The 25,208-nt window shown below is 44.2% G+C and overlaps 1 protein-coding gene across 1 annotated transcript; it reads left to right on the top strand.

Annotated features, from left to right (window-relative positions):
- Positions 1 to 13,498: 13,498 nt before the first annotated feature.
- On the top strand, positions 13,499 to 14,040 carry RNASE8 (ribonuclease A family member 8). The gene is given in 2 exon segments (XM_012498041.2): positions 13,499 to 13,580; positions 13,583 to 14,040. Coding segments are annotated over 2 exon segments (540 nt in total).
- The last annotated feature ends 11,168 nt before the right edge of the window (positions 14,041 to 25,208 follow it).

Here is a 25,208-nt window from a genome sequence, read left to right as displayed (position 1 = left end):
TACTTCTCTCTCTTCCTCTCTAACTGCTCCTCCCGGTTCTCTAGACCACTGCTCTTCCAGCCTAGGCCCTGGGCCTGGCTTTGGCCAGATCCCCTTGGCCTGAAGACATAGGTAAAGGGAGTGTCTCAGCTTCATCCCACAGATCCAGGATCGCATTTCCTTTGACCTTAAGGGACTTCCGTGGCCCTGAGCCTGCTTGTCACAAACAGGCTGGTGGGAGCTGCCAGAGCTTCCTTCCTCCTGATAATGATCTCCCCTGCCTCATTGCTACCCTGGCTCTCCACTCTGGCAGTCTGCCCAGGCCTGAGGGGTTGAGATGCGAAAATGACATTTCCCTGTCCCCCTGGGCTACAGATACCATTTCTCTCACTCTGGTGAGTGGAGCTGGAGAAGGTATGGCTTGGTATTGGCCAGCCCTGATGGTCTCTCTAGCATTGCCTGACCAGCACCATCCCCTTCTTTCTTCCTTTATCTCAGTCCCAAACAAGCTGCATTGTGTCCCATGCCTGTCGTATTTCAAACCCAAATTCATTATAAGACATTCCTGACCTTGCTAAGGATTCCACTCTACCTATCCCTCCCCATCAACTCCTGTGCTTTTTTACTACTGACCAGAGTCAGAGTAAGCTTTGCAGCCAGACAGAATCAGGTGTAAATCCTGACTCCCGTCTACCTGACCTCGAGCAATTGGCTAGTCTGTTTCTCTACAGCAAAATGTGAGGAATCCTACCTGCCAAACAGGATTCTAGGTAAAGATGTGGAAAAGATATCTATGAAACTCTTGTCAGCCCCAAGTACCGAAAGGTGTTAGATCATAACTAGTAGTAGCAATATCCATCTTTGGAAAACACGCAGACCAAGGCAAACACCCCCACTAAGGTCTCCCCAGAGACTTCCTTCTGCCAGAGTGATGATCATGAGTGGGTTAGAGGACAAGCCCGCAGGCAGAATCCTGGGAGGGCAGCCAGGTTGTCTGAGATGATGAGAGAAAGTAAAGAAAGGATGATTAAAAGAAAGGAGAGCAGATCATTAAACAGTTCTAACAGAATGAGGGCCAATAAGTGGATGAGTTGGTCACCACAGCCAAACAACTGAGTGTAAAAGCAACTGTTACCTGGAAACAGAACATTGCCATCATCGAATGGACTTCTGGGATTCTTGAATAAATCTGAAGTTTATCCAAAATCTGAATTTGTTTTGAACTCTTGTGGTCACTATACTGCATTTACCATCCTAAAGAGATGATTTTCACTTGTAGTGCATAGAAAAGGAAGATACTTGGGGCAGCCGATTTTTCTCTTCATTTTATTCTTTTTTCACAACTCTATCTTCTTTATTGATGATCTTTCTTATGGATAATATGGTTTTAGAGACATTCTCCTCACAAAATTTAAAGTGGCTAAAATTATGCCTTCAATGCATCCTCCCAAAATAAGAAGAATTTCCAAATAAAACTTTTTCTTGAAAGTTGACCTAATATAGCATTAAAAGTTGACCTAAATAGCATTAAATAACTAGAAAGTTCTGAAGTAACCTGTGGCGATAGAGGCCAGAATAGTTGTAGCCTTGGGGAAGTACTGACTGTGAAGGGGCATGGGGGAGCCTTCTGAGGGCCTGGAAACATTCTACTCTTGGTCTGGATATGTTTCCTATGTGAAAGCTCATTGAACTGTACACTTAAGATTTGTTTCAAGAGGCAGCAGGTGGTCATAAAAATAAATAAGAAAAAAAGATTTGTGTATTTTATGTAAGTTATGTCTCAATTTCAAAAAAATCTTTCAAATATGTATACTTCTTCAGGGATTATTTTATTTACATAATAAATGATAATACATCAATCAATTCTAAAAAGATTAATTAAATCGTAGATAGAATTATGATATAATCTAATTTCTATTGTTCTGTTTTGTACTATTTGTTAAATTAAATACTAGTTGTGCTGTTTATTAAATTGTTGTAAATACATTGGGCTCAGCTGGGCATAGTGGCTCTCACCTGTAATCCCAGCACTTTGGGAGGCCTAACCAAAGCAGATTACTTGAGCCCAGGAGTTTGAGACCAGCCTGGGCAACATGGTGAAACCCCATCTCTACAAAAAATACAAAAATTAGCTGGGTATGATGACACATGCCTGACCTCTCTTGAGCCCAGAAGGTCGAGGCTGCAGTGAGCCATGATCTGCACTCCAGCCTGAGTAACACTCCAGCCTGGGCACCACTGCACTCCAGCCTGGGTAACAGAATGAGAGCCTGTCTCTAAATAAATAAATACATACATACATACCTTGGTCTCAGAAGGTACAGTTGGGTTTTGAACAACATGGAGGTTAAGGGTGCCTACTGTACAGTCGAAAATCCAAGTATAACCTTTGACTCCCCCAAAACTTAACTACTAATAGCCTATTGATCACCTGAAGCCTTACCAATAACATAAACATTCAGTTAACATATATTTTGTATGCTATATGTATTATGTACCATATTCCTAAAATAAAGTAAGCTAGAGAAAAGAAAATTGTCATTAAGAAAATCATAAGGAAGAAAAAATATATTTACTATTCGTTTAGTGGAAGTGGCTCATCATAAAAGTCTTCATCCTCATTGTCTCCATGTTAAGGAGGCTGAGGAGGAGAAGGAAGAGGAGGGGTTGGTCTTGCTGTCTCAGGGATGGCAGAAGCAGATGAAAATTTGAATGTAAGTGAACTTGCACAGTTCAAATCATTGTTGATCAAGGGACATAAGGTTCTTCCTAAAGTTATCTAGCTAACACACTCTCTCCTATTATTTATATTATCTGTCAACTAATTTCCTATTTTTTAACCGTGTGGAAATTTTAAATAATTGTTTCATATATAAGCTTTCACAACCATTAATAATAGCATCTTTCTTAAAATGATAAATAATAATAAATATCCATTTATACTTCCACTGGCTGGTAGAATTTCAATATAAGAATTTTTTTTAAGTTCACAAGGAAAATTTCACTCCAGGTTACATCTAGAATACTCACCAATATTTGGAAGTAACTATTCAGATATTAACAATAAATCCAAATGGCCTGGCCTATTCTCATTAGTGGTGCCCTGCCTGATTAGATTTGACAGTCACTCAATCCTTCGTGTGACCTTGCTCACAGCCAAGTTAAAGGATGCCAGGAATAGTGATGAAATAGGAATTTGACTATTCAGCCTTCCAAAAGCCAAAGCTGAGATATAAGAAGATAATAATTTGGGCCAAATACCAAGGCTGGCTGAACTGTGATGCATTCCTACTTGAAAGCTGAAGAATGGGAAAAGCAGAATGCTTAATTATGAGATATTTATGTTTCTGGGGCTGGGAGCTTGGACAGAGGAGGATGGTGTCCAGGGGAGCTTTGCCCAGTCTTGTGCAGATGGACTTAAATTGTTTCAACACGGAGTAAAGGAGCGGAAATGGAGTTCAGTAAAGAAAGTAACCCAAGAACTGGAGCTAGATGAGCTGGCTCTCCTAGAAGGGAGACTATCTGAGGTAGACTGGGGAGGAGACTTTTCTACGTGACTCTGGTTCCCAGTCTCCACACACTGAAGTAAATGAGCCCTAGACACCATGAAGAGGGCCAACAGAATCACTGTGAAGAGAAGGATCCTCAGCTTCAGGGATTTCCTCTGCCTACACCCTACCCTTAGGCCCTCTTCATAGTGTCTGGGGCTCTGGGGGATAACCCTTGAGCTATGGCACCAAAAACCATACCAGTAGCAACAACATCCAGGGGGCCTTCTCTTCTCCTTGGGAGAGCTTCAACTCATTTCATCACATTTCTTCCATGCGCCTGCACAACTGGGCTTCCAAAAGTGCTTCAAAGACTTCAGAGCCTCATTCTAATGTCCTCCCCCTACCCCCACCCCACCATGAATGGGCAAAAAGAAGAGCAGTTACAGCTCCTATCAGGATGCTTACCTGTGCAAGACTCCAAAACCAGTAAGCTTGGGAACATCCATGGAGCCACACAGACATGAGAAAGCCCACATTGCTAATGAGATCTTGTAAGAAGTCCACAGTTCATAAGAGGAAAGGTAAAGAAAAATGTGTGCTGTGACGAAAATACACACTGTGATAGAACGCCTCTTAGCTTAGGGAGGTGGGTTTCCCCATCTATATAAGCTGTCTCAAACTCCTGAGCTCAAGTGATCTACTGTCCTCGGCCTCCCAAAGTGCTGAGATTACAGGTGTGAGCCAATGCGCCTGGCAATAATGTTACCAACAGATGGTTTTTGGGCTTGAATACCTTCAGGGACATGGATCTTCACTACCACTTCACAAGAGTATAACGTGGATTAAAAGTAACAATACATATAAAGCGCTTAGTACAGTGACTAGCATGTAGGGAAAGTTTGAATGGTGTTAGCATTTCTATTTATCGTTGTGATGTCAAATGTTGAGTGGCCAAACCTGTGATGAATGGAGCAGGCCTGACTTCCGTGACAGAAGGACAAAGGATTTAAACAAGGGAGGCCAAACTCCTCCTCATCCGCCTCTTGCCAAAAAGCTCCTAACCAAGAGTAGATAAGGTAAGGTTCAAGGTCAGACAAAAAGGACAATATGTATTAGTTTCTGTAGATAAGGTTATTTGGGAGGAATGGATGGGTACTTTGAGTTGAAGGAGAAGTAAAAGGGGGCTTTGGAGAATTTCTGTTAAGACTACTTAAGGAAAGTTTTTCTCATCTCCAACCTCTGTGAATTTATGAATCCAAAGATATGAAAATAAGTTGGAGGACTTAGGACCACTAACTTTTGAGGATGCCATCTGTATTCCCTCCCATCCAAAGGATTTGATTATTGCGGCAAGTGATGGAGACAGGGCTCTAGTGACATTTCCAACTTCCCCTCCGGAGATACTTAAATTAGTCCTTATCGTGGAAACCTCTTATATTTTTCCCACCCTCTGATTCAGCTCCATTTTCTAGTTCATTTTTCATCACTCAAAACCTCCACCAATGCCTGTGACTCATGTCCAGTGGATTGGTTATAGCAGAAAAACACTGTGGTCATTACTTTCTATGGCTTTTTCATAGAAACTTAGTTGAACTTACACATTTAAAACATAAACTAACTGTGGTGTGAATTAGTACAAATTCCTGCTTGGGTCATGGCATTTAGCACAAGACGAAATTTCCTATCTGCATGGCTTTAGGGCTCTCCCAGTAGATAATCATAACATTATAATGCTGCAAACATCTTGTCCAGTGTTCTCGGAGATCATCTAGTCATGCCTTCCTCATGTTGCAAATGAGCAAAATAACCCTGAGGACTTAAACACCTTGCCCAAGATTACATGAATAATTTAGGCAAGAACACGGACCTTTTTGAACAAGCCCCGTGATATTTCCAAAGTGGCATTCAATATCAAATGGATCTCAGATATCTTTCTTCTTTTTTTTTTTTTTTTTTTTTGAGACAGAGTCTTGCTCTGTCACCCAGGCTAGAGTGCAGTGGCACGATCTCGACTCAATGCAACCATGCAACCTTGTTGAGCTTTTTGGCCTCCCAGGTTCAAGTGATGCACCTACCTCAGCCTCCTGAGTAGCTGAGATTACAGGTATGCACCACCATGCCCGGCTAATTTTTGTATTTTTAGTAAAGACTGGGTTTCACCATGTTGGTCAGGCTGATCTTGAACTCCTGACCTCATGATCTGCCTGCCTTGGCCTCCCAAAGTGCTGGAATTACAGGTGAGCCACAGCGCCCGGCCCAGATATCTTTCAAGATCAAATCATACATGGACTGTCAAATCAATCTGCAAATGGGCAGAACCCCGGATTTGAGACAAAAGCACGTTCATGCAAAAGAGTATTAAGTGCCCATAATCCTGACACGTTGCATTTCTGACCTTCACCTGAATGCTCATATTGTATCATTGAGATGGAAAAAAAAATAGTACATGAGGAATTGATGGCAAACTAGTCAAGCATGTCCCTGGCCATGCCATTGGCTGCTGGAAACATAAATAAGGATATGCAACAAGAAAAAAGGGCCTGGACTTCCCGTCTGCTATTCGGGACCAGGGTGAAAACGTTACAGAGATCCTGTTTGGTGGAGCTCTGGGTGGGCCTGAGATATCCCAAGCATTTATCTTTGGTAAGGGTTACCACTTTTTACCTTTAAAGTTGGCATATCCAGAACAGGATGTTCATGGTCAACTAGAACCTGCAGAGCAATGCTTCCCAGAATTTCCCCTGAAGTGCTAGTAACCAGAGGAAGATTAACTAAAACACCCAAAGTAGTGTCCAATGAGCTTGGGCTTTCTCTGAAGTCTCCTTCTTTCACTTAACTAATATTTATAAAATAGCCGTGCATATGAGTGTTTTATATGCTATCTTAAAATTTCGTTTGTGGTAATAATAATAATGGATCAATGTAAATTTCCTCTTTTTGGTGGCTGTACTGTGGTTATGCACACAAGAGTACTTGTAATTAGGAAATAGTCACTGAAGTATTAAGGGGTAACGAGCATCATGTCTATAACTTGTTCTCAAATAGCTCAAAAATGTTAATAATTGGGGAACTGGGTGAAGCATATAGGGGAGCTCTGTGTGTGCTTTCTGAAACTTATATACATTTTAAATTATTTCAAAGTGAAAATGTTAAAAAAAATTTAATGTAATTCATTTGAATTTTTCTATCATACAAAGTTATTTTCTTTAAAAATAATGCCTTAAATTACTCCCCATCCCCTAAAAAGATAGTTTTAGTAAAATTCTAAAGAAGACATTTGTCTTGTGACTTTGTGTATCCTCTGCACACATCTGTGTTCCACCTGGGGTAGCAGTACACTGGCTCTAATGTTTTCCTTAACTTGCTCTTTGTGGGTTTCTATCTCTGACCAGTGTTTCTTTTCAAGAACTGGTTGAGGAAGATAGGATAGTCATGGGGCTAGGAAATTGGAAAGGTCCTTTTCATGCTGAAAAATGAGAAAATAGACATAGAGCACTTGGAACAGTGACTGGAACATAGAAAATCCTCAGTAAATGTTAACTATGATTGTTTTTATCATTATGACCCTTATCATCCCTAGGAGGGCTGGAGGCTGCACGCAGGCTTGTTGTGGTAAGTCAGAGGTCTTAGGAGGGCAGCCGGCCTATGAGGGGAGCTGGCGTACCCACGGAGCCATATGCCTCAGCTCTGGTTGGGTTGAAGACTACATCCTCTCCCTCGTGAAGATGAATCCAGGAGTGAGGAACAAAGGGAGACAGTCCACCCACAGAGACAAGCTCATAGTGCAAATGGGCACCCTAGGAAGGCCTCAAGGAACTGCGTAGAAAAGAAAAATGGACCTGGCAGGAGACAGGGTTAGCCACTGGAAACAGAACAGGGCTTCCCAAAAGGAGTGTGGCCACTGGATTCCATGTGATGGAGCTCTGCTTCTCAGATCCATAAACCGGGGTCCAGACCACAGGTCTCTCACCACCAGGAGGCTGTTTGAAGGTTGAAGCTTGAAAAACCCTATGGGGGTGGCACTTTTAGTTCAAAGACTACCCTCATGATGCTGCTGTCCTTCAGGCCAGCAACCCAGGCAAACTTCTCTGGCACCCTCGCTCACCCCTCCTGGGGTATCCTGAAAGAATGGGTCTTTGGGGGATAGTTGCTTATTCTCTGCTCCCCTTCTTTCAAGGCACCTTCAGAGTCTACCATTAGGCCTCTCCTTACATTCTAGTAAGGTGCTGGCTACTTACTAGCACTTTGATGTTTTTTCTTGTGTCACACAAGTGTCAGAACCAGGGGGCATTTTAGAAATTATTCAACTGAAACTCCTTGTGTTATAAATAGTAAGGAGACTGAGAGGATCAGAGTGATGACTAAGTCCAACACACGGTTACTGAGTGCTCCTGTGAGCTAGCCATGTGCCTGGCACTATGAAGACAGAGAAGCACGGAAGGACCTGATTCTGTCCCACGAGTTTACCATCTAGTTGGGAAGACTGGATGCTCTTACTGGATGAAAGAGTTAAATAGCAAAACAAGGTAATACATTATTTAGAACCCAAATGAGTGACACTATGAAACAGTTAATGCTAAAGGAGGTTAGGAGTTGTATGGGAAGGTTCATAAATGTGATCATGAGCAAGCTAATATTGTCAGATGAGTTCTAAAGGATGGATAATATTTGAGGGAGGACTCACAGGGAAGAGGGAAACAGAAGCAAAGTTGAAGACAGCAAAACATGTGCTGGAGACAAAAGGAAAATCAGGCTATTAGAATAGAATTTGGTTAGAATAGTTTGTGTTTGGGGGGAAGATGGGGAGGCCACTCATATGGAATGGGTAGACTGGACACAAGGTGAGTAGGAGAAGGCTTTGATTCCAGGCTGGGAAGGCTGGATGTTACCTTGCACGCAAGAGAACCACTGGAGATAAACAGATGTTCTTCAGAGAAATGATGCAGGAAAAGGAATATTTTAACAAGATCCATCCAACATTATTACACATGCTCAATTAAACTCAGGAGAAAGGGTAGGCAAGGAAGCAGTTAGAAGGTCGTGAGAGTCATCCAGACAGGCAGTGGGAAGGGAGAGAAATATATACAAGAGAACCAATAAGACTAAGTGACTCAAGTGCCCGCATGCTTTGACCATGCTAAGTACTCAGTCTGTTAGCCTACTAATCGGTATGGGGATGAAAGATTAGAAAAAGTCAAAGGAGACCAGTATTTTCAACTGGAAGTGCCAAAAACAGAAACAGGGGCCTTACAAGGGAATAATCAGGTTTTGAGAAAAGCTGAATTCTCAGACAACAGAACTGGGTGCCTGATATAACTGGTAGGTAGTGAAGATTCATGTCCCTGAAGGTATTCAAGCCCAAAAACCATCTGTTGGTAAGGTTATTGCCAGGTGCATTGGCTCACACCTGTAATATCAGCACTTTGGGAGGCTGAGGTGAGTGGATCACTTGAGTCCAGGAGTTTGAGACCAGTGCTGGCAACGTGGCAAAACCCATCTCTACAAAAAATAGAAAAATTAGCCGCACTTTGGCCAGGCGCAGTGGCTCACGCCTGTCATCCCAGCACTTGGGGAGGCTGAGGCAGGTGGATCATGAGGTCAGGAGTTCAAGACCAGCCTGGCCAAGATGGTGAAACCCCAGCTCTACTAAAAAATACAAAAATTAGCCAGGCGCAGCGGCGGGCATCTGTAATCCCAGCTACTCGGGAGGCTGAGGCAGGAGAATCTCTTGAACCCAGGAGGCGGAGTTTGCAGTGAGCCGAGATCTCGCCACTGCACTCTAGCCTGGGCGACAGAGCAAGACTCCGTCTCAAAAAAAAAAAAGAAAAAGAAAAATTAGCCACATGTGGTGGTACAGGCCTGTAGTCCCAGCTACTTAGGAGGCTGACGTAGGAGGATCACCCAATCCCGGGATGTAGAAACTACAGGGAGCCATGATCATGCCACTGCACTCCAGCCTGGGTGACAGAGCAAGACCCTGCTTAAAAAAGTAAAAACAAAATACACTTCGATCAGAGCAAGAGCTAAGATTCAATGAACTCGGAAGTGCCTTCCTGCTTTGATATTCTGTGAAACTGGGTCCATGTAAGCTAGTGAAGTGCCTTGCCCAAGGTCATGCAGCTAATTAGTGAAAGAGGTGGGACCAGAATTTAGGGCTATTCATGTCTGGTTCAGTATTCTTACCACTAAACTATTTTAACTTTGATTGTTCTCTGAGTTGTACTCTCAGGGATGACCAGAAACCCCATATAAAAACAAGATCAGTAAAAACTGGCTCTGAAATGAAACAAAGCTGCAGCACAGCCTGACACAGTGTACAGAGTGTAAATTTGAGGATCAGATCGAAGTGGCTGTGTCACTCACTCCTGTATGGCTGTGGGCAAGTTACTCAACTCCCACACACACACTGTTTCCTCATCTGTAAAATAAGCATAAATATTTCTATCTCATGGGGATGCTGCAAGATAAGTAAAGAGATGTTTTTAGATAGATTGATCACAAAACAGATTACACACACACACACACACACACACACACTGCTGAGTTCAGTGTCAAGAACATGGTAGACATTAGAGATGGCATTCAGTCTTCTACTCTTGTGATCTGGTGGGAACAGGCATTGACCAATCAGAGCCAAGACTGGTCATCTCCATACCAGTGCGCACAAGGTGACTCAGCCCACAAGAGGAGGAAATGTTTAGGCCAGCCCTGGGCTCCTGCTGCCATCCCCACTCTGTCACTTCAAAGCCTGGCAGCTTGGGTCTGTAACAGTTAATGAATTGTCAATAAACAGGAAAGCAGTGTGGCAAGGAAAGATAACATGAACTTTGGAGCCAAACAGACCGAATTTCGAATCCTGGCCCTGCCACTTACTAAATCTGTGGATCTTAACCTGCCAGAACCTGCCAGTTTCCTTTTCTGTAAAATTGGGATAATATTGTGGAACACACAATACAGTTTGTATAAAAAGTTGTACACAAAGCACAATGCCTTGGCTCATGAAGCGCCTTTTAAAATGAGGTTCTTTACTTTCCACCAAGAACCTAGAACTGTACCGAGCACATTTTAGATGTTCACTAGATGATGGTTGGTAGCGTCTCTTTCCTCCTGCTGCTGCTGTACAGCCCTGTGCTGACCTGAACCATAAATAATGTGGTGTATGTTATCCTGGCTGCCTTTAGTAGGTAGTAAATAGCATACTCTATCCTACCATACTCCTAAGCATTTTACCACTGGCCACACCACGTTGAATATGTAAGATATATATTCCTCATTCAATATTGTTTCTGCAGAAATGTATCTGAAAAGATTTTTAAAGTTTTACTTTTGAAATTATTTGACTGTAAGTAAGTTGTGATTGGCACTGTTTCTTCTGCATTCAAGGTTTCCAGGTACTTGGGAATTCCTACAAAGCAAGAAAACTAACCAAAGATTGTTTTCCAATGTAGTGAGATTTCTGTGTCCCAAATTTCAAAATAAGTGAAATCAACTTCATGCTACTTTAGGAGCAGGTAAGTAAATATTTTTTATTTGATTCTATATTTGACTTTTCCTGTATTGGAGCCAATATATTTTTCCCAGTCTCAAATGTTGTAGGGCTTTGGAAACCTCCCAGATTCTAAGCACTGAGCCTCTAGTGCTTAATGGATAAAACAGCCCTGAGGCTGTGGCAGTGGGGAAAACTCATGATGAATGACTAGGATCAAAATACACAATCAAAGGAACCCCATCCCCAGGCCTCCCTGAGTGAGGCTGGCCAGCTGCATGGGCCAGCACCTACTTCAGGGAAAGCATGTTTGCAACTTAATTGGAATCAGAGCTTGCAAAGTCTCTGGTCAGTCATCTTGGTTGGCAGCAAACGTTTAGGCCAGCCCTGGGCTCCTGCTACCATCCCCACCTTCTCACTTCAAAGCTTGGCAGCTTGGGTCTGTAACCGTTAATGAATAATCACTTGGTAACCCTCCCATCCCAATGGGAGAGGCTCAGCTGAGGGCCTGCAAGAGAGAAATGACTTCCCGGGACAGGGTGGTGGGAGGGAGTAGTGCAGAGGGAGGGAAAGATTTGTTCCCTGGTGCCCAAGTCAACTGCTTTCTGGGTAATGTTTTCCTGGGTTCAAAAATCAATGTTTTGTTTGCTTTGTGGGGGGGAGTGCACGAAGGGATCCCTGCTGTGGAAAAGGTGAGTTCTACTGGCAAACAAGGCTCCTCCACCATGTTTGCCTGAGATGACAAACATCTCAGAATTTTTACATTCAGAAATGCAGACACTAGGAGCCTTGGTGAATTTTGCCACTTTAGAGAGCACTTTATCCCAAAGGCAGAGAAGTTACACAATCCCAGAGGTTGAGAGACTGAGTGGAGTCCAACACACTATCGCTGACCTGAGAAACTGCAGTGCAGAGCCAGTTCCCCAACTGCAGTCATTTGCTTTAACCCTTGACAATTTTCACAATATCTGCTTACCACCCCTATTATATTAATAATACGCTAAATATACATTTACTCATTTATTTTAAATAATTCTTTTAAAATGAAACTGAATAATGCCATCTTTCAAAGAATACTAGTGTTACTTTGTAAACAGAAGTAAAAATAAATATAATGAATATCATCTAACTTTTAAAAATTCTATCCAGATATTGTTTTCAGCTGAAAACTCAGCCTGAGGCCTGTTGTTGTTATTGAAAAGGAGGAGAAACAAACATGAGAAAGTGTAAAAGAATTCACCTTCTTGTTCTAAGAGGAGACTTTCTCTTAAATGTTTTTAGAAGGGTCTGAAGAAATTAAGGCAATGAGCACACACCACCTAAAACCACAAACGGAGACACACTCACTATGCTCTGCTCCTATGGGAAACTCTTTCCTCTTTCCTTTTTAGCTTGGAGCCAGCCCAAAGGGATGGGTTGAACATCAGGAAGCTCTTAGCCCCAGCTCTGCCACTCACTGGGCGGCCTTGGAAAGGGCACTTGCCCTTTCAGGAACTCAAGCTCCCTCATCTTTAAAATGAGGAAGTCAATTGAGATGATCTCTAAGGTCCCTTCCAGCCCTGACCCTCTATCCTTCCAAGACATTCTCCAGCAGGGCAAAATGTCAGGCGTGGAAAGAACCCAATTCGCCATGCTGCTTTGCCAGCTGGAGCTGCGACCCCTTCACTAGGAGTGACCATTTTTTTCTAACTTCAGTGAGAAACTGGGCCACAGAATGGGGAGGAATGCATTTGACTCCACGACCTTAATAACAACTCTTTCAGGGACACCTAAGCTAGCCCAGCAGAGTGGGGTATTGACCTCTCACATGATTTTCTTCAAGATTTAGTTTCTCTTAGCCGGGCGCGGTGGCTTACGCCTGTAATCCCAGCACTTTGGGAGGCTGAGGCGGGTGGATCACCTGAGGTCAGGAGTTTGAGACCAGCCTGACCAAAATGGAGAAACCCAGTCTCTACTAAAAATAGAAAAAATTAGCTGGGTGTGGTGGTGCATGCCTGTAATCCCAGCTACTTGGGAGGCTGAGGCAGGAGAATTGCTTGAACCTGGGAGGCGGAGGTTGCAGTGAGCCGAGATTGCGCCATTGCACTCCAGCCTGGGCGACGAGCAAAACTCCATCTCAAAAAAAAAAAAAAAAGATTTAGTTTCTCTTTGTGATTTCTCACAGTCTCAGAAAAGATACCTGGGTGTGTGGGAAGAATAGGAGTTAGGGAACCTGAGAGGTCCTGGTTAAAATCTTGTATTTGACACGCTCTAGCTGTGGGACAATAGGAATCTTCTTAACTTTTCTGAGCCTCATTTTATTCATATATATATATACATGAATATATATATATGAATATATATATGTATATATATATGAATATATATATATATATACATGAGAAGGGTAATCATACCCCATAAAACTGTTGTGAGAGGTAAAGAAGGTAAGTGTTGATTAGAGGCACAAAAAGGCACATTATCTGCTGGTACTAAACAATAGAATGCCAGGGGTGTTCAATATCTTAGGTTGCACATTGCCCTGCAATAACTGGTTTAGGGTATGAAATTCTTAGAAGAACTAGCAAGGCTCCCCCATGATGACCTATTCATCCACCTACTTCCCCACTCTGTTCCACTGTCTCCTTTAAGAGAGCAGGATGCTGCCCCCTGCTGCTGCTGCTTCTGGGGCTGTGGGTGGCAGAGATCCCAGTCAGTGCCAAGCCCAAGGACATGACATCATCTCAGTGGTTTAAAACTCAGCATGTGCAGCCCAGCCCTCAAGCATGCAACTCAATCATGAGCAACATCAATAAGTACACAGAACAGTGCAAAGACCTCAACACCTTCCTGCACGAGCCCTTCTCCAGTGTGGCCACCACCTGCCAGACCCCCAACATAGCCTGCAAGAATAGCCATAAAAATTGCCACCAGAGCCACGGGCCCGTGTCCCTGACCATGTGCGAGCTCACCTCAGGGAAGTACCCAAACTGCAGGTACAAAGAGAAGCACCTGAACCCACCTTACATATTGGCCTGTGACTTTCCACAACAGGGTGACCCAGGGTACCCGCTTGTTCCTGTTCACTTGGATAAAGTTGTCTAAGGCCTGGTGCCCACGTTCCACCTCACACTCTGCAGACTGTATGCTGCTGCTTTTCCTCCCTCCAGTTCGTTATTAATCCTTGCTCCCCACTGCAAATGCTATTTCCCTCCCACACACCCAACCTCACATACTCTTGGTTTCTTAGGGAGTTTTACAGACGCTCCAAATGATGAGGGAAGAGGGCAGATTCTCTTCAGCCTTTCATTGTAGCTTACTTTGCAGCCCTTCCAGAGTCAAGCACTCAGGATCCCCACAAGGATGGATCTGGGTTTGGTGAGGCCTGTGGCTCACCAAAGACCCTCTTAAAGAAAAAGAATATAAAATTACAAATGTAAATAAGTCAGATCCTTGGAAGGGCTGTGGCTGGACAGTTCGGGGAGATCCCAGACAGGGGTAATTATCTAAGGAAGGAAGGAAGGGGAATCTCTGCTGTGTTCCCTGTGTTGGGCAAAGAAATGCATCTGATCTTGCTATAATAAAGACTCTGCTGTTGCTGATGGAGTGTGTGTTACCGTCTTGGGGTAAGTGGAGAGGTTTGGAGCTCCAATTCTGAGGCCCTGAAAAGGCCCTGAAACACTTACCTCTGTGAGGCACCAGCTCCACCTGCCTTGTAGGCCGGAGGGAGAGCAGCACCCTGAGCAGGGACAGTCTGGGAAGCTGGCTTGATTCTGTCCTCCAGCCCCTTGAGGGCTCTCTGGTGGCCCCCTCTCATGTGAAGGGGTAGAGTGACAGGAAGGACAGACTGAGCCCTGGGATGCCAGTAAGGTCTGAGGCCTGACCCCCTTGTGTGTGTGCAAGACCAGAGTTCATGCTTCATCGACGTGACCCAGAGCAGGACCCTCAGCGTTCTGGAGTGAACTTTCCTCCTTGGGGCATTTCAGAATCAGGACCTACTAAGAATCCTGATCTGGTCTTAATCATTGCCGAAGACTAACTGTGGTAAAGGAGCAGTTTTATATGCAATCGGCCATAGACCAATACTTTCGTAAAATACAATACAATGAATTACTAGAAAATGAAATAGAACATATAACTATAGAAAATACAAGCCCAATTGTTTTATTACTAGATTCAATTTATATAAAATACTCTGTCAAATTGCCATAAAAGCTACTGGGTTTTTTTGTTTTTTTGTTTTGTTTTGTTTTTTGTTTTGAGACAGGGTCTCACTCTGTCACCCATGCTGCAGTGCAGTGGCCCAATCTCTGCTCATTGCAGCCTTGACAGCCTGGGCTCACGTGATCCTCCCATCTCAGCCTCCTGAGTATCTGGGACTACATGTGCAAGCATGGCACCACACTTGGTTAATTTTTGCATTTTTTTTTGTAGAGACAGGGTTTCACCATGTTACCCGGGCTGGTCTCAAACTCCTGGGCTCAAGCGATCCCTCAACTCCTGGGCTCAAGTGATCCACCCACCTGTACCTCCCAAAGTGCCGGGATTATAGGCGTCAGCCATGGTGCTCAGCCCATAAAAGTTTCTTAATGTTTCCTCTCAATTTCTGTACTTGTATTGATAGATACTCACAGAGAGAAAAACATACACATATTATACACATATACACACATACACACATACATACCTACATACCAACATAAGGCACACACATACACACCCCTATATGCATATACATACAGAGGAACACATAGTCACAACGTGCACCTGTGTGCACAACACCCACACATACTCATATACTCACACTCAACAAGACACCCCCTCTTCTTCCCCATGCTATCTCTGCTTCCTTATTACACCTCCCTTCCCATATTTGGAAAGAGAGTTTCCTACACAGGCTATGATTCAGAGTAAGGAAAGGATGTCTGGTGAAACGTGAAGTGGCAGAGAAAGCATAGAATCCAGAAATTCAAAATCCCAGCCCCCTTCTATGCTTTCTAGAACTAGAACTCAGTGTAGCCTCTCACACCAACACCATCTCACCCCAAGCGTAGTTTCCCCCACAGCCTCCAGCCCCCTCCACACTGCTGTGCCCATCACTACCACTATGTTGCCCACCCTTGTGCTTATAACCAGGGAAGACATCTGGAAGTGAGAGAGAAACAGCATTCTTCCATCCCCTGGCTTCTTCCCAGTGTTGCGGGCAGGCTCCACTTCCTGTGGCTGCACCTTAAATGACGGTGTTTCTCAGGGTCCTATTCTGAGCTCTCTTTTCTTCCCACACTGTACTCTACTTGAGTGACTTGATTTACTTCCATGGCTCCAACCACCATTAACCTACTCCCAAGGACAGGTATATCTCCAGCCCAGAGCTCCCAAAGTCCAGACATACATGTCCATCTTCATACTGTTACTAGCCCAGTCAGTGTCCCACAGGCATCTCAACCCAAAACACTCAGAACTAAGTTCATAATCTGCCTGGCTTCCAAACCTGCCCCTCCCTACTCCTGCAGCTTCTCAGTGTTCGTTAGTGGAAACATCATACTCAATCATTCAAAGTCCTAATCTAAGACACATCTGTGTCAACTCGTGCTTGTTTGTCTGTTTCTCCAGTAATTGCCCACCTTATCCCAGGAACTACCTCAGGAGGACATAAAAGTTACTGAGTTTTATTTTCTTTTGTCCAAATAGCACTGGGTTCCTAACGTGCTCAATACACATTATGGCCTTGGAGGGGGCCGTGATTTGGAGCTAGGCAAATATACGTAGTTTGGTACAACCACAGATTCACTATCTTGTTTAGAGGGCAAGATTAAAGAGTACACATGAAACTATCAAGTAATAAGATAGAAAAGAAGAAGAAACCAAATGGATTCTGTAACATTTTTCTCCCATCTCCCCTAGGGTTTCATTCATCCTAAAGTTCATTTATCCGAACCTAAAGCTCATTCTCCGTTGAATGTTAATTTTCCCGTTGCATATTTCTGGCATAGCATTAGGTCTGTAGCCAGGGTTAGGCAACACCAGAAGTTCAACCATTCAATATCTGTAAGAGTTGTGGCCCCAGAAGCTGGGAAGAGTGTGAAAAGAATTCAGAATAGAATGAATCGTTAAGTAGACTAATTATATCCAAACAAGTGGGGGTAGCAACCTGGGTAGGAGTTTCTGACTTCCTTGTGTAGGCTGAAGAATTAGATGGCGTGTAACTTGAATCTAGGGTTCATGGGCTGTAAAACTGGCCCACTCTGAGGGTAATGACACAGCGCCCATAAAACAGGGCTCGGTGGGGCAGCTGGGGCCACAGAAGAGCTGACCAATAGCCTTGGGACAGAATCTCTACTGGGTATGTTCTCTGGGCCCCTGAGAACGTGTTTCCAAAAAATCACTTGAGAAGGGGCTCCTCAGCCATTTGGGAGGACATAAGTATTTTCCAGTGGGTAAGTATGTTCTAATATCCAGAAAATTTCGAATTAAGTATGGAAATGTTTAAAAGAATCAACACATAGCATTAACATGTTTGTATTAAGGAATTTGTATTAGGCTTGTCATTCTAATTTAAAATGCACATGATTTGAAATGAGACTTTCCTTTAAAATTAGTTTTGGATCATTTAAGAAAACATAGAAATTGAATCATCCTATTTATAAATTGTTAGATTTATAAAGGTTTTTAGGTATTCAGGAATATTTTACTGGTTAGCTCAAATGGCCAAATTACTTTATAAGGACATGGAATATATATTGAATTTATAAAATATCTCTTTTAATGTTTAAAGAGTTTCATTAACTACTTACAAATAAGATAAAATAGTTGGTGAATACGATTCTTTAAAGTGATTATTAGAATTTATTTCTATGTAAGTTAAACATAAAAGCTTAAGGAAGCTGATTTATAACTTTAACATAGGAAACATAAATGTTAAAAAGCCAAGTGGCCTCTAAATACTCTTTGTTGGACACAAAAGAAACATTTTAAAAACTCACATTGACACTACAAGACCGATTCATTTTCTATGATATCTTCATCTATACTGCACAGTGGGCTTTGGTGATTATATTTTCCGGAGTTAATATGTTTGTTGATTTTGCTGGGGCGTTTAGCAGGGAGGGAAGCTCAAGGCTCAGGCTCAAGGGCATGCGACTGGCAGTGGAGCCTTCAGAGTGGAACCTGGACCTCTGTCTCTCCTCAGCATTCTCCTCCCTCTGCACTGTGCAGCCTTCCGTTGGGTTATTTTTCTGACTTGGGAATGGGAGTATTCTAGAAAAACTGAGAAAGGTGAGCAGGGTTTCCCTGAGGCCAGTGTAGGGGTGGCAGAGGATTTCAGCAAAATATACTCCAAGAAAAAGTAAAACTCAAAGGCTGTGGTCAGTTCTCCACCCTTTATAGGGACTTTTCCTCCTTGGCCAAACTTGGAGTTTGAGACTACTTTTACTAAGTAAAGTAGCTTTTAAAATGTAAACAAAACAGGCTGGGCACAGTGGCTCATGCCTATAATTCCAACACTTTGGGAGGCTGAAGCAGGAGGATTGATGGAGCCCAAGTGTTCAAGACCAGCCTGGGCAGTACAGTGAGACCTTGTCTCTAAAAAAAAAAAAAAAAATCATTTTAATTAGCTGGGTGTAGGGGTGCACACCTGCCTGTAGTTCCAGCTACTGGGGATGCTGAAGTGGGAGGATTGCTTGAGCCCAGGAGGTGGCGGTTGCAGTCAGCTGAGATTGCACCACTGTACTCCAGGCTGGGCAACGGAGCGAGACCCTGTCTCAAAAAGGAAACAAAAACAAAAAACGCATTTTAAGCAACCAGTTTCTTCAGTAAATTAGAGTGCCTGCCTAAAAGCGGTGTGTACGTGTGTGTGTATATGTGTATGTGTGTGTATATAAACACACACATGTTCAGGGTGAGGAAGTAAAGTTATGTTAATGGAATTGAGTGCTATAGTCCGCCAATTATAGATCTTTTGGGATTCCAAACTCCTCACCTGAAGTGCAAATATCTATTGGCACAAATAAAACAAGATAATGTAACATTTACTTGGAATCAATCACTTAGGTGTTGGATTTGGCTTGGGGTTATTTGGAGGCAAGGCAAGGATATAGGTTTTGTAACTGGGGGGTCTTATGAGTATGTTCAACATGGGCAGACACCTGGAGGTAGACACTAAGTACAAAAAAAGGAAATGTCAAGGAACTAGAGACAAAGTTTTACCCACTGCTTGGCAGTTCTGAAGTCTGGGGGATGGGAATGACTTCATGCTGCTGAAATTCCCAAATTGCCTGCTCCAGGAGACTGACTCTGCTGGGGGTCTGCCAATGAGAGCTGGGGCCACTGCTAGCTATAACAGGCACAGGTTATGTCTTAATAAATGTTCATTTAACAAAATGTGGTTTTGGAGCAAAGGGCTGGGGGTAGGAAAATGTACAGATCACAAATCTGGAAAGCTTATAAACAATTTCTTTAAAAGCTCTCTCATTATGCTTAAAATTTTTCAGTGAGAGGGAATTTACCTTTGGAGACAGCTTGTCCCATTTTCAGGCAACTCTAAGTATTTAAAACTCCCTTACATAGAACCTAATCTGCTTCTCTATAACTGCAACAATTCACTGATGCCCTACCACTTGGAGCCATTCAGAATAAGCCCAATTCCTCGTCACAATCAACCTTTTAAATATTTTAAGAGTGTTTCACCCCTGCTCTCCACATATTGCCACATCTGGCAATAACAAAAGTTATAAAATGGCTCCTACCATTTGACCCAATAATTCCATTTTGTAAAATATGTCAATTGGGAATAATTCAAAGTGGGGAGAAGTACATTTCTACAGATCATTTTATACCTTTTCTTTGCACAATGGAGAAAAGTTAAACATAATATAAATTCCCTAAAATTGAGAGTGACTAAATGAATAGTGAACAACAACTTGATGCTTTTTTTTTTTTTTTTTTTTTGAGACAGAGTCTCTCTCTGTCACCCAGGCTGCAGTGTAGTGGTGTGATCTTGGCTCACTGCAACCTCCGCCCCCTGGGTTCAAGTGATTCTCCTGTCTCAGCCTCCCGAGTAGCTGGGATTACAGGTGCACACTGTCACACCCGGCTAATTTTTGTATTTTTAGTAGAGACTGGGTTTCGCTATGTTGGCCAGGCTGGTCTTGAACTCCTGACCTCAGGTGATCCGCCCACCTCAGCCTCCCATAGTCCCGGGATTACAGGCGTGTGCCACCACACCCAGCCTACTTGACGCTTTAACTAAAGACAATGTAGGCAAAAATTATACTGATGCATGGAAATATATATGGACAACGCTACATGAAGAAAGCAGAGCACAAAACTGTTATTTTCAAATGGGTTACAACTACATGAAAGAGTTTCTGGGTTTGTACATCAACAAAGTTCATAAGCGACTTTGGAACCTTTCCAGAAGTCCCCCTCCAAACCATGCTTCCTCCAGACCCTTCTACTACAATGAGCCTACATCTGAGCCAGAAGATGGTCCACATCTGTCTTAAATTCTGTCCCATGGCCGGGCATGGTGGCTGATGCCTGTAATCCCAGGACTTTGGGAGGCAGAGGCAGGCAGATCACCTGAGATCAGGAGTTCGAGACCAGCCTGAGCAACATGCTGAAACCCCATTTCTACTAAAAATACAAAAATTAGCCAGGCCTGGTGGCGGGTGCCTGTAATCCCAGCTACTTGGGAGGCTGAGGCAGGAGAATTGCTTGAACCCAGGAGGCAGAGGTTGCAGTGAGCCGAGATTGCACCACTGCACTCCAGCCTGGGCGATGAGCAAAACTCCGTCTCAAAAAAAAACAACAACAACAACAACAACAACAAAATTCTATCCTGCATGCCTTCCACTTGCAAATATCCTCCAACAGACAAACAAACAAACAAAACCTCATGAGGACTGATTTCAGGAAGACAGGAAAGCAGCCGACGCCCCAAGCCTCTGCCTCGCCATTCCCACCTCTCACTTGTTCCCAACACCATTCCTGTTCTGTGGAGCTTTCTGCCCTCCTTTCAGTCTTCACTTGGATTTATGATCTCTTTTGGGAACTGGTCAGACACTAGCTGAAAAAGCAGTGACAAAATAGACTAGGTCTCTCATTTCATAAAGTTTATTTTTAAATTATATGTGGTAGAAAGGTGAGTCTATTATGATAGACAGAAAATAAATAAATACATAATCAATAGAGAAAAATGCTGTGAAGAAAATACAACAGAATAACATTATTCAGAAAGACAATGGGTGAGAGACCACTTTAGACCAGGTGGCCAGGGAAGAAGACCTTTGAGACTATAACACTTTAGTTAAGACCTGAAGGATGACAGCCAGCCACTAGAATCGTGAATGAAAAGAAAGCTCCAGACAGAAGGAAAGAAGAGCAAAAGGGTGCCAAATTAAGCAGCTTAGGGAATAAGTAAGGCATGTTTAAAGAACTGAAAGAAGGGGCCGAATGCAGTGGCTCATACCTGTAATTTCAACACTTAGGGAGGCCAAGGCAGGTGGATCACCTGAGGTCCCTTTGAGACCAGCCTGGCCAACATGGTGAAACCCTGTCTTTACTAAAAATACAAAAATTAGCTGGGTGTGGTGGCGCAAGCCTGTAAACCCAACTACTTGGGAAGCTGAGGCACCAGAATCACTTGCACCTGGGAGGTACAGGTTGCAGTGAGTCCAGATTGTGACACTGCACTCCAGCCTGGGCGACAGAACAAGACTTTGTCTCAACAATAACAACAACAACAACAACAAAAAACCTGAAAAGCTGAAAGAAGGCCACTGTGGCTTCAGGGTCATTAGTGGCTTAGCATAATGTCACCACAAGGATATGGTAAAAGATGAGGCAGAAAAGAAAAGGAGAGATAAGCTGAAAAGGAATAATGATGCAAATGGAAAGCCATTAGACGGGGTTAATGAGATTTATTTGGATTTTTGTTTGTTTGTTTGTTTGTTTTTGTTTTTGTTTTTTTTTTTGGAGACGGAGTCTCGCTTTGTCACCAGGCTGGAGTGTAGTGGTACAATCTCGGCTCACTGCAACCTCCGCCTCCTGGGTTCATGCCATTCTCCTGCCTCAGCCTCCCAAGTAGCTGGGATTACAGGCATGTGCCACCATGCCCAGCTAATTTTTGTATTTTTAGTAGAGACAGGGTTTCACCATGTTGGGGTTTCCCCATGTTGGCCAGGATGGTGTTGATCTCTTGACCTCGCGATCCACCTGCCTCGGCCTCCCTAAGTGCTGGGATTACAGGCATGAGCCACTGCGCCCAGCCTGATTTATTTGGATTTTTAAGATTACTCTGGCTATGGTGCAGAGAATGGCTTATCAGAAGGTAAGAGTGGAACAGGCAGACAAGTGGGGAAACTAATGTGCTAGCACAGGCAAGATGGTGGTGGTATGGACCTTGATGACACTTAGTTCAGAGAAGACAAGTTGTAAATGCTTGAAAAAATATTACCGGTCAAATAAAACCAAAAGTAATGAAAAATTAAACCATAAATAGAACTGATATATATTTACATATCACACAGACTTTTTACCCTAAAATAACTAGGATATTGATCCCCAGATTCCTTGGATGGCAGAGCTAACAAGAACATGTGCTTTAAAGTCCGTCCCTAAAATTCCCTTTGTGGTCCTTCATTAATTCCCCCTAACTTGAGGCACGGGGCTAAGGCACAGCCCTAGTCACTGCTACTCTCCAAGGGAGAAATAGTGAGCAGCCTAAAACCACAACCCTCCATGAGATGGCAGTCATAGCTCTTGGTGCACATAAACCAGGCAATAAACAGTACAGACACAGGTGTTTCTTCTACCTTCCCCCGTATTAGGATAGCACTAGTTTTCCATAAGAACCATACTGGAAATGTCTTCAGAATTATTTTAACTATTACTCTCTAACAAGTCTAGAAAAAGGTAGTTTTTTTTTTTTCTCCGGCCCACAGGGACATCTCTATCACTTTTAGAACCTCAGTGCTGGCTTCTACAAAAACAAATTTAACTTTTTTAGCGTGATGGTTTGGTGGCAGAAATGGTGATGTGGTGTTTAAAACTCTTCTTTTATGAACTTTGACAGCTTAGATGAGACCCTATAACTTACCGGTTGACAGTGAAGCCTCTGGCGTCAGACAGCCTGGGTTCACATCCTGGTTTCTCATTTACTGTGTAGCTTAGAGAGAGTTTATTAACTTCAATAAGCTACAATTTCATCTGTAAAACAGGAGTTCGAGAAGCCCCAAAGTGTCTTAAATGGGTGAAATATGGTTTGTTAGTGAATGAGAAGGCTTCTAAGTCTTGTCTATTCCCAGCCTCTAATTTCTCTCTTACAACTTTACCCCTTCATATACTCTGTTGTGTACACACACACACACACACACACACACACTTTTAGGTAAGAGCCTGTATTCTTTGAAGAAAGTGGTAATTAACTGCTGCAACCACATGTCACTTACTTACTTAAAATAAACCATTGTAATTTAGCACAGATTTTAAAACTCCTGGAAAGAAGGGGTAACTGCATCCCTGATTCTGTATCCAAACTCCCTTACCCCACCAGCTCAAAAACTTTCAGTGGCTCCCCTTTTTCTCCATGAAAAAAATGACCCACTCCCTTTTTCCAGGAGTTTGTGGACTCCCACAGCCAGATTAATTTATATTCCACTACCTAAGAGTAGTGAGCCTTGGAGTCCAATGGACAACCTTGGACCCTACCAAGTGTTCCCTAAACAATTTGCTGCAGTATAAGGAATGGAAGGCCTGGTGAGGGAAGGTTCAGACACTCTCAACACCGAGAATAGATGAGCTGAGTCTGAGGCAGGCGAATAAGGTTTTTTAAACACTGGCCCCTCTAACCCGCCACTGGGCAGTATTTACGGAATGGACACCAGGGGGTAGCAAAATCTCACTCTCCTAGCTCGCGGGCCCTCGTAATAAGGAACCGGGAGAGTGTCGGTGACTCGAGGGTCCCATAGCCGGGTGTTAGAAAGAGTTCCAACTCCACAGCTCTGTGCGGGGAAGATGGTTACTGGGTTCTTTTTTGACGCATGAAGCAGAGGCCTCTTTTTGCCTCTAAGAAGGATGAACATTTGCTCTGTCCTTTTCCGGGCTCAGCGGAGCGGAGAAAAAGGTGGAGGTTAGCGTCCAGAGGAGGTGAGAGAAGAGCAAGTCACCTTGGCGGCGCCCCCGCCTCCCCTCCCGCTGTTCCAACAACTGCCCAGAGGCTCCGGCCTCCGAGGAACTGCAGGCGAGGCCGGACGTTTTCTCATCATCGCCCTCCAGCTGCAGGGGCACACGCGTTCACGCCCCTCCGGGAACTATTCGGCTTTCCGATCTCCTCTCCTCTCCTTTCCGTCCACCCTTTAGAAGAGCTCACGGAGCTGCGGGGCTTCCCGGTGCCTGCTCGGAGGCCAGGCAGGGCATCTCCCCGCCGTGCCAGTGCCTCCCCCCCACCGGGCTCCTGGGAGACACCCCCATCCGGCCTTCCTCTCCCATTCAGACACGGTCGGGGGACGCTCGGGGTTTGATGAGGGAGTGAAGCTGGAACTTTCGTAACTAGCCCACCCTGCTTTGTCTCCTGCGCCAGATACCCATTCCCATGGCCACGAGCCCTAGCAGCCCTGCGGGACGCTATAGCCAACCCAACAGAAGGAAGGGGCTGGCATCCAGTTACCGAATCCTCCAACTGGAGGCTTGGTGCCTTCCCTCTTCTAGCCGAATAGAGAGATAGGGATGCGGAAGGGAAGGGCCACGGAGGAGAGAACTCAGAAAATGTCCGGCGAAATGCACGCCCCTACATAAGCATCCCGATCCGGGAACCCTGCCCCCTCTGCCAGGATGTCCGCCCCCATCCCAAGCCTTCGCTGCTCCCTAACTCCCGCACACTCCCGCCTTCCACAGGCAACACAGAGGAGCCCATTGTCAGCCCAGAGGCTCCAGGCCCGAGGAGATGGAGGGAAAGGAGGGCGGGCAAGCCCCCGGGAGGTTGGGGAATCCCCTGATTTCCCGGCCCTCTGCTCTCTGCTAGGCAGGCAGGGGCCTGAAGGTCTCATTTGAACCCTGGGTCCTGCCAAAGTCTAGAAACCGATGGGAGCAGAGGGTCCCGGGCGAGTTAGAGCGGGGAGGCTTTCCAGCCGCAGGAAGACCCCAGTTCTGGGAAGGGGCGGCCCAAGGGAATTCACGCACGCCCCAGCCTTTGGAGCATCCCTTGCCGAGGCTAAACTGATCCCGCGGGGAGCGAGGCCGTGGCGGGAAAAGAGGGGCATCCTCGGCTGGGCGGG

Source organism: Nomascus leucogenys, chromosome 22a, assembly GCF_006542625.1.
Source record: "Nomascus leucogenys isolate Asia chromosome 22a, Asia_NLE_v1, whole genome shotgun sequence".
NCBI classification, from domain to species: Eukaryota; Metazoa; Chordata; class Mammalia; order Primates; family Hylobatidae; genus Nomascus; species Nomascus leucogenys.
Note: the sequence above shows the minus strand (reverse complement) of the source record. Positions and strands in the feature narration are given on the sequence as shown.